General features: G+C 41.1%; 1 protein-coding gene across 2 annotated transcripts in view; it reads left to right on the forward strand.

Annotated features, from left to right (window-relative positions):
• Positions 1-5,425, forward strand: part of MYO10 (myosin X) — a 245,183-nt gene extending 239,758 nt beyond the window's left edge. For both annotated transcript variants that reach the window (XM_054017900.1, XM_054017901.1), the window contains exons 38-40: positions 2,540-2,992; positions 3,426-3,617; positions 3,995-5,425. In XM_054017900.1, coding sequence (XP_053873875.1) covers positions 2,540-2,992; positions 3,426-3,617; positions 3,995-4,105 — 756 coding nt within the window. In that variant the 3' untranslated portion in view covers positions 4,106-5,425. The remainder of the gene's footprint in view (positions 1-2,539; positions 2,993-3,425; positions 3,618-3,994) is intronic.
• The last annotated feature ends 5,442 nt before the right edge of the window (positions 5,426-10,867 follow it).

The following is a 10,867-nucleotide window of genomic DNA, read 5'->3' on the forward strand; positions in this document are numbered from 1 at the left end:
ACACTGTGAAGAACTAAGTAGGCTGTCATCTTCTCCGTCTAGTGACCACTTTAAAATGTCCCCAAGGCTTCCTGTATAAGTATATTTGACATTTTGTTCTTCTGTTGACCTAGCTCGGTCTACAGTAGCTAGGTCAACTTAACTTTTTAGTTAAGACCTGGCTTAAATATCCACATTACAGACACAGTCCTTCTGGTCTACCTGGGGGCCTCCCTTCAGAGCTGATCAACACACTCCTTAATTACTACTCCTTGTTTTCTCCACTGTCTGCATAGATCTCAGAGGCTGAACAGTCTACCACTGCAGTACTCCAAGCCCATGCCAGTCTAGAGAGAGATTATTAGGCACTGAACAGCCAAGTCGTTTTTTTATATGAAACTTGAACAGAATCATGAAGAAAATCTTTTAGATAATATAACCTAGAAGACCTGTGGAGCACTGAAGTGCTGTCTTCTGAAACATCACATTGTGGTATTGATTTGAACTGCAGACATGTGCTTGCAGAGTTTGCAATTCAAATGAGTGCAATTATATGAAGGCAATTTCCTCAGAGAATCTGCCTCGTCACTGTCTTATGGCACCTATTAGCATCCCATGGTCACTCAAGCACTCTGTGTATATTGATAGGAACAATAGTAATCCAGCTAGAAAGCATAGAGCATTCAATCACTAAAATGAATTTCATGGATATATCTTAAGGATGTGATGTGGTTTCAGCCATGCTGCTCCCTTTTTTTATCCACTGCATGGGTTTGCTGCCAAGTAATTGGTATTATTTTATCAGTTAAAAATCAGTGTCTCCAGTTTTGAATTTTTGTGTCTCTGAACCTCTGAACTGTTTTAACATCTAAAGTTAACCCTTACACTGAAGACACTTTGACACTGAGGGCACGTCTTCACTACCTGCCGGATCGGCGGGTAGCAATCGATCTATTGGGGATCGACTTATTGCATCTAGTGAAGACGCGATAAAATCGATCCCCGATGGCTCTGCCGTCGACTCCGGAAATCCACCGCAGCAAGAGGCGGAAGCGGAGTTGACGGCGGCGCGGCAGCGGTCAACTCGCCGCCGCACTCACAGCCAGGTAAGTCGACCTAAAATATGCAACTTCAGCTACGCAATTCACATAGCTGAAGTTGTGTATCTTAGGTCGACCCCCGACCCCTCCCCTGTAGTGTAGACCTAGCCTAAGGTGCTTCTTCACTACTTAACTCTGCTGCACACACGTGCACTGTTGGGATTTTGTGGTTCCCAATGAGTCAGATGCTGGGCAGAATCAAGGGACTTTGATGCGATGCGATTCAATGCGATTCAATTCAACAAGGCTTTATTCAGTGTGCACAAAGGGAGAGCCCCTGGTACAAAAATCAGGAAGAATCCCTCCAGCAAGGAGCCCCTCCCATTGTTGTTTTTTAGCACATGGCAGTTACATAACAAGTTACATAACACAAGCCTCTAACCAATCATATTTAACCTTTCTATATATGGATTTGTTCATCACATGCTTATATTTCTCCAGTCCACATATTGAGCTCACCCCCCTCCCCCTGGCCTTCTCTAGAATGTTCCTAGGGTGGTGAGCCACAGCATGCTTCCCTATGCATGAGCACCCTGCAAACCACATTTTATCCAAAATGAACACAAGCATACCCTTCAGCACACACGCAGCCTCAATCCAATTATCCATCTCTTTCCCTCCCCTCTTTTTCCCCAGTACACCTGGTTAGACAATCGTTGTTGTTTTTTCCCTTCATGGAAAATTTTGACTAAAAAAAAGTGTCATCAAAAATTTTCCACAGAAAAAGTTGACTTTGCAGGGGGGGGGGGGGGGGGGAAGTGAAAACTTTTGGCTGAAAATTTCAATTCAGAAATGCCACTACAGTGGCAATGAATTGTAGTTTGGCTTCCTCTTGCCCTCATGCTCCTTTTATGGGCTGGACTATATCTCCCACAATGCACCATGATCTCTCTTTTTGATGAGCTAGTACAGTGCATCATGGAAGATGGGCAGCCCGACACATAGAGGAGAACCAGGACATGAGTCACCTGAACTATAACTCCCATAAGCCATCATAGGAGCATTTCCAAACTGAAAGTTTCTAATTTTTTGATGGTCAACATTTTCCACAAAAAGCAGACACTTTTCACAAATTTCATTTTGTCAAAAAAAGTTTTCTTATCAAACTGGTTGATGGAAATTTTTCAACCAGCCTTGTAACCCAGATTAATTTCTTCTCCCCAGTTGCTGCCACTGCTACTGCTGCCCGGTTCCCTCTCTGACCTCACTATATTCCCCACTGATCTCTTGCTATTCTTGGCTTGATAGTCCAATTAAGAAGGCATATTGAGATACTTCCCATTCACAATTCCTGACCTACCCTGCCTCTCTAGTCTGCTAGAGACAGTCTCTCAAATCCCCATACTAGCTCTCTATACCTGCCCCTAGGAAAAAACTAGTTTGCAGGTATTGTCTAGTTTCCAAAGAGTTGAGTCCTACTACCTGTGTGTAAAGCTAGCCCTCTTCTTACTTTCCATTAGGCTCATGAAGCAGTGATTAAAGGACACTACCCTGCTCCTGAAGAAACCCTCCAGGTCCTTGCTGCCTTGCGACTCCAATATCTACAAGGAGACTACAGTCTGCATACCACGATACCAGAAATAGAAGAAGTCTATCCCTTACAAAGGCTGAAGTCTCGTATTACACAGTCTACTAAAATGTTTACCCCCGCAGAGAGGATTGAGAGGAAGCGAGCCAGCTTTCTTGAAGGAACGCTGAGGAGGAGTTTCCGCAGTGGATCCATCAGCAAACAGAAGATGGAGGAGGAGCAGATGTTGGATATGTGGATCAAAGAGGAAGTCTCAGCTGCAAGGACTAGTGTTCTCGACAAGTGGAAAAAACTGCAGGGAATGAACCAGGAACAGGCGATGGCCAAGTACATGTATTTGATTAAAGAGTGGCCTGGCTATGGGTCAGCACTCTTTGATGTGGAGGTAAGCAAGACAATAAGTATTGTCAGTGACCCATTGGTGAGCTGCTACTATTCTGGACAACGAGAGCTTGATGCCAAAGTGTCCCCACTGAACGTAACAATATATTATTTCAATGAATATTACTATTTTTCTCTTAGAGGAGAGAAGGCTGGCATAATATGGAGCATTTAGTTAAAAGGCCCTCTAGTTATAATGCCCAATGTAGACATTTATATTTGGCTATTAATGAACCATAATATTTTTCTACATGATCAAATAACTGCCTCCCATAAAAAAGTTGGCAGGATGGAGAATAGAAAATATTGTACAGAATGTAATATTGCCTTTACTTGAACTGTGATTTAGGGTGCACAGAAGACGACCTCAGTGCTAAGTGTCGCCCCCCCCCCCCCAAGTTCTCCTGAATGTTCATTTATACTCTTTCCTTCACTAGTGTAAAGAAGGGGGCTTCCCACAAGAACTCTGGTTGGGAGTCAGTGCTGATGCAGTTTCTGTCTACAAGCGTGGGGAAGGCAGGCCTTTAGAAGTGTTCCAATATGAACATATCTTGTCCTTTGGGGCACCACTTGCCAACACCTACAAGATTGTGGTGGATGAGAGAGAACTGCTTTTTGAGACCAGTAAGGTAAGTAAAGAGCAAGAGGAATTTTAATATGCTCTTCTTGTTAATTTCATCTCTTATTAACTAGCACTCTTTTTTCCAGGTAATACTTCTAGCTCAGTTTTTAAAGGTTTAAATACAATTTTGTAGATTTTTCTTCATCTAAAACATACTGATTTTTAACAACAATTGTCAAAGTAATTGTTGTTCTGTAGCAGAGACAGAAAGTAGAGGCAAAATAGGAATTGGGTAAAAGCTACTAAGTATTTGTGTTAACTAACAGCAAGGGTTTTTTTTTTTTGTAAGTGGTTAGATAATGGAAGTCATACTGCTATTTTATGTGCCGAGATGCATTACTGTATCACATTAAAAGGTTTGGGTTATTTTTACTCTCTTGGCAGGTGGTTGACATCGCAAAACTGATGAAAGCTTATATCAGTATGATTGTGAAAAAACGTTATAGCACCTCTCGATCAGTGAGTAGCCATGGGAGTCAAAGCAGCTCCAGGTGAAAACAGAACCAGTCTCACTGTGCCATTACTATCAAAACATATCACTGCTGGCCTGAAAATACTGATCAGATTTGTCAACAAGCTACCTAAGAAACAGAATTGGGGGAAATCTTCAATCAAAGTTTTTTTTCAGGAGGCCTTTGTAAAATATCAACTTAAATAGTTATATACTAAAAACAGTTGGCTAACATTCTTCAAAATTTCCAAAGCTTTATTACCTTTAGTTGACATACTGTATGCCTTAATACACTGCCATCCAAGCAGTAAGAAGTGCCTTAAGACATTAAAACCAACTTTCATTTACATAAATCGTGGTGTTGAGTAGGATGTGCTTTTCCCCCTGTTCAGAATACGAAGAAAAGATGGAAGAGGAGGAGTTAATTCATCCATAATGCACTAACCTACTGGCCTGATCCATGTGTGGGGGAGAAAGTATTTTTGTCGGAATGCTGCTGGCAGCCTTCCTTATGGACTTAGTTAACAGTGTGTTTTCTTTTCCCCTTGTTTTCATGGATGCATGCTTGTGTGTGCGCATGCATATGACCTATGTAGACTCTAATTTTATTCCTTATTTCACAAGCATTTAAAGCAAAGGGAATAATGATGTGCAATGGTGTAAACAGTCTTTCTGTACATTTTAATAGTCCAGAGAGTTATAGTTGTTTCAATTTTACAGTTACTTTTATAAGCCAGTTTTATTAACAAATCAAAATCTGGGATTTTCATATCTTTTTTGATTTACTATTACAAATGCATTTTACCACGTATGTAGCAAGTCTGCATTCTGTATGTGCTGTATTATAAATAGATATGTAGCTGAGAAACTATTTATAAATTGCTCTAATAAGGAAATGCAGTTATCTGTACAATATTCTTTAATTTGTTTCAATTAAAAATTTTAAATATTACACATTACTTTTAAAGATACTATTCTTATAAAACTCGGATTGGTTTCTTTTGGAGCATCCAATCAGAAAAAGTCAGAACCCTTCAAAGTAGAAATTAAACAGGAGAAAAATGATATATAGTTAAACTATTGTATTGTTATAAATGCCTCTCAATATTTTACCCTGCTGCCTAATTATGGTTCTTGACAAAGCACCTGTAAATAAGTCAGTGCTATCAGCCAATAGTAACGCTGATTTGTGACTTTTATTTTTATATGGAAAAGCTGTAATATAAGGTAAAACTTGAATTGATAATGTCTTTTGTCTATAGCAATAAATAAACATGTACTAGCCCTTATTGATGACCTCAGCCTTTAAGAAATATTGATTATTTGCTCAAAGAAAGTCCAGCAATAAAAGATCTTAGTTATCATGCTTGTTTCCCATTTATATTGAATCTGGTTTCTAGAAAAACACTAGTTGTCTTCCAGCTTTTTGGGGGCAAGGATATGAATACACTGCAAACTGGAGTTGCTTTTACATTTGTGATGGTATTTGTGTTTTACATCAAGTAGCAATATATAAACGCTTCTAATATATCCAGCTTCCAAAAACCCAAGTGTAAGCTTGGTAAGAAGCTTTATGAATTACAACAAAAATTGGTATTATACAAACAATCCACAAATAGCAAAAGATACAGGTGCAGCCTGAGGAAATGTGGGAGGAATCAGGGAAATGCGAAAGCATGAGAATTGTTGAGTTATTCCTGTACGATGTAAAATCTCTCTGGAAACAATGCAGTTAAACACAAGAGCTTTCACTTGTGCTGCTCTAGCAATCAATAACTTAATCAGCAACCAGACACACCCTAGGGGTGCACAGCATACATTACAGCAAATTTGAGCATTCATAGGTGTGACAAATGTGTGGTCAAGAGAGGTCTCATCACAAGCTGTAAGGGGCTTGAAAAAAGCTTGCTACAAACAGTGGTCCCTGTTTCTCTGTGGCAGGTACATGTAGCTACTTATAGGGCCCTATGAAATCCATTTTATTGTGGATTTTCTGATTTTGTTTTTTCCATTAAAAAAAATTCCATCTTTATGGTTTTTTAATCAAAATTGTTTGATATATTCATAATTAAGTAGCCTTACTATAAATGTATAAAAATGTTCAAAATTGGATTGCAATGGGAAAAACTAAATGGGGGGGGGGGTGTTTAAATCAAACAAAATATCCTGCAGATGTACAGTACGCGGTAAAAGTAACACATTTTAAATCACTTTTTAAAGTAGCATTTGGTGATTATGACCAAAGTGACACTGCTGAACAGTAACACAAGAAGGCCACAGAAGTAAGAGTCTCTTAGTGTCAATTTAACTGCATGCATATATGAATAATTAAAACAATAAAAAATGCACTAACCATAATATAATCCATCCTTGCAGGAGATACATTGTTGTCATTTTAAATTAAACTCAGTACTGTGAAGGAATGCTTACATTAATTTCAAATTTGATTAAATAATTTCAACCTATCAAATCAACAGTTTATTGCTGAGTAGAATTACAAATTGACAAAGTCATTATTTTTGCCATCTCTGGCAGACATCTCCCTTGTGGTAATTTATGGCTAGCTTTTTAGTGTTTCTCTGAAAGCGATTCCCTCTTCTCTGTAAGTAGATTTTTATATTTACTAAAGCTTCTCTCTGTGTCTACAGAGCTTACAGGGAAGAAGATGTAAGGTAGGGCAACCTCTGCTCCTTTAGGCACTCATTCCTCCTTAACACATACACCTGTATACACATTCTGGTTTTGTGTGTATACGTGTGCCTTTGAGGAGTGAGACACTGATACAACATAAAGGAGCGTGAAGAGGTTCTTTCAAATGAACCTGTGCTCCCTTGGGCACTGAATACTTTCATTAACATTGCACCCCGAGGTAATGTCAGCTTCTCCCTTACTGTGATGCCAGTGTCCCACAGGAGCACCTCAGCTCCACTGCAACTCCTGGCATGAAACTGACACAGCAAAGAAACTGAGTTCTCAAAAGCTGCCCTTAAATTCCAGATGCTAGCCTCTCTCCCCTAACCTCTGCACTCCCGCATGGCCCTAGCACCCTGCACCTCCTCCCCATACCAGCTGGTCTCTTACCTCCAGTGCCTGCAGCTGCAGGTAGCGCAGCCCACCCTGCCCAGCTGCCCCTATGATCCTAATGCTATGGATTCCATGGTGTTGTTTTGATTCTGTGACTTTGTCTGTGTTCTCGTTAACATGGATTTCATAGGACCGTATATTTAGTGCTACATAGCTTGCCAGATGTGCTACCCTCACTCCCTGAGATTTTTTTACATCAGTTTCTCAGAGAATCCACAGAATAGCATGTAGCAAACTTACTATACTTATGAGTGGCTGATCTCTTCACACGTATCTGATCATTCCATTCCTTTTCCCCTCCTGAGCAAAAGAGGAACATATCCTAAAGGAGGTTTCCTGTAGTGTTGTAACAACATAAGGAGATGGGGGTGAGAGAAGCAACACGTGGCAGCAAGAACATTAAATTGCAATATACTTTACAATGTACCAAAGGTATATGTATAAGACAAAAATCAGAACTGTGGTGGTTCCACATGTATTCCACTTCTGGTGCATGTGTGCCCCACCCCGTGAGACTGGAATCATTCTGAACAGCAGTGTCAGTTGGGCCACGGTTGTGCCGTCCATAACAGAGGGAAAAAAGGGTAGGGCAGGCTCAACTGCTCTCCCATTCCTTCTTGCTGCCCATGAATGAAAAATGGAACACCAGCAGTGTCTGCATTTCCACATACTGTGCAACTTTATTCTTCCAGTTAGTTCTAATTTGTTGTTTTCAGCCCATTGGCAATAAAATAAAATCTTAGATTGATAGTTGAGGTCTTCAAATCCATGTGCTGCCTCTGCACTGGACCCACCAGCCCTTGAACATGGTGGAGTCCAATTCCCCAGAATTCAAGATCTGCCTCTCTTGTGAGGGAGCCATTCCTATCAATGATGGACACATGAAGTGCCTTCTGTCTGGAGTAAGTGCCTAGACCACACAAGTGTTCTACATGCTGCACCTTTTCTAAAAGAAACCAAAAACAGAGTCTCATGTGAAACTTTTCCTCCCTGAGAGCTCCATGAGGGCTTCCTCAGCACTGGAGGCAGAGACAAGTGCATGACTGGACCAGGCTACCTTTCAAAGCACTAGGTAAGTCAACAGTTCACTCCTGGGTCCAGAGCTCATCCAGCGTTGAAGTCCCACTACTCAGCCACAGAGTTGGCCAGAACCTCCCTAGTGTCTTCAGTTCTCGGAAGACAGAGGTTGCAGTAAATAGTGATCCCATGGTGACCAGAGAAACAGATCTTACCAAGCAGGTCCAGCACAGGAGGCACATTAAGGCCAACACCAGGGCTTGCTGAGGCCTCATTGCTGGCTGGTCACCACAAGACCTCTGTATAACAACTGTATGCCCTTAATGAATCTGCTATCAGCAACTGCAAACTGACTCTCATAAACAGACTAAGGAACTGTGGCCTAGATTAAATTTCTATAAGAAGGGTACACAACTTGTTAAACTGTACTCAGGGTAGTTATCAATGGTTCACTGTCAAACTGGGAGGACATATCTAGTGGGATCTTGCAGGGGGTCTGTCCTGAGTCCAGTATTCATCAATGTTTTTATTAATGACTTAGCTAACAGAATGGAGAGTATGCTTATAAAATCTGTGGATGACACCAGGTTGGGAGGGGTTGCAAGCAGCTTGGAGGACAGGATTAGAACTGAAAATGACCTTGATACATTTTGAAATCAACAAGATAAAATTCAGTAAAGATAAGTGCAAAGTTCTACGTTTAGGAAGGAAAAACTAAATGCACAATTACAAAATGGTGGATAACTGGATAGGCAGTAAAACTGCTGAAAAGGCTCGGGGGGTTATAATGGATCACAAATTGAATATGAGACAACTGGGTGATGCAGTTGCAAAAAAGGCTAATCATTATATGATGTATTAGCAAAAAAAATTTGTATGTAAGACAGAGGTAACTGACCTGCTCTGCTCAGTACTGGTGAAGCCTCAGCTGGACTACTGTGTCCAATTCTAGGTGCCACGCTTCTGGAAAAATGTGAACAAATTAGAGAATGTCCAGAGGAGAACAAAAATGATAAGTTTATAAAACCTGATGTATGAGGAAAGGTTAAAAAAAACCTGAGCATGTTTAGTCTTGAGAAAAGGTGACTGAAAGGAGACCTGATAACATATTTGATAACTGTTAAACACTATTAAAGATAAGACAGTGATCAATTGTTCTCCATGACCACTGAAGATAGGACAAGAAGTAATGAGCTCAATGTGCAGCAGGGGAAATTTGTTAGATATTGGAAACAAAATTCCTAATTATAAACGTACTTAAGCACTGGAATAGCTTTCTAAAGGAGGTTGTGAAATCCCCATCATGAGAGGGTTTTAAGAACAGTTTGAACAAACCCACCTGGCAGGGATCATCCAGGTATAGTGGGTCCTTCCACAGCACAGGGGGATGGACTAGTTTACCTCTCAAGGTCCCTTCCAGCACTACATTTCTATGAATCTATGAAGCGCTCAGTACTGATACTTCTGGTACCAAAGATATGACCACTAGAGCCCCAGATGAACGAGTATTCTGCTCCATCCCTGACTGAAGAGCCTAGGATTGAAGGACAACCCTCAGAAGGAGCCAATCATGGCACCAAATGCACTGGCAAAATATGTGAGTTCTCTACAGACATTGGTACTGACTACGCTTCCTGAGATCTTGCCACCCAAGCCTCTATTTATGGCACCCACCCAGTTCACAGTACTAGGAGACCTATTGGTATCTCACCTCATCCCCCCCCCCCCAAGAAAACAATATGAACCTCAACCATACGAGGGGCAGACAGTAGTCCTCCTACTTTTATGGTCAGTAAAGATCATTCAAATCTCTAAGGAAGGGTCAGAGGTTTCAGAAGAGGAACCTTCTGCTGCTTCTTTTTCTGTTGCACATCCGCCACCTCACTCCTGCCATCAAGTTTGATGGTGCGGTCAGGATCCATTTCTCCTCCCCATTTGGGAGCCATTTACTTTTCTTTAGGGAAAGATGGGTGCAGATTACTCAGACCATTGAGTCCTGAAGATGATAGCAAGGATTTGGAAATGAGTACCTTGTCTATCCTTTCTCCCCATCCCCATTGGGAGACCCCTCTCATGAGTTATTGCTCAGGAAGGAAGTGGACTCCCTTCTGCAACTTGGAGCAATGGAAAAAGTATCCAAAAATTCCAGGAGAAGGAGTTCTACTCTCACTATTTCCAGGTTCCGAATAAATATGGGGGATGGCACCCCATCCAAGAGCTTCAGTAGCTCAACAGGTTGATCTGTTGGTTTAAGTTCAGAATGGATATTGGATCCTTAAGACATACTTTCATATTGCAAATTTACCCAGACCGCAGGAAATACCTCATTACCAATACAGAGTGCTCCCCTTCAGCCTCTCCACACCTTTAAGGATCTTCACCAAGTATCTGATGATCATGCCTGCATATCTGAGAAGACAAGGAATCTAGATCTACTCTTTTCTTCACGATTGTCTGATCTGAAGTCAATCACCGCAGTCGATGAACAATTCTGTCCAATTAATCTTACATAAGAACACGTTCCATCTACACCAGTATCCTGTCTCTGACAATGGGCAGTGCCAGATGCTTCAGTGGGAATTAACAGAGGAAAAGGTTACTCACCCTGTGCAGTAACTCAAGTTCTTCGAGATGATTGTCCTTATGAATACTCCACTTTAGGTGATTCTGTGTTCCTGTGCCTGTGATTGGAGAATTTCAGTAGC

The sequence above is a fragment of the Malaclemys terrapin genome, chromosome 2 (genome assembly GCF_027887155.1).
Source record: "Malaclemys terrapin pileata isolate rMalTer1 chromosome 2, rMalTer1.hap1, whole genome shotgun sequence".
Taxonomy (NCBI): Eukaryota; Metazoa; Chordata; order Testudines; family Emydidae; genus Malaclemys; species Malaclemys terrapin.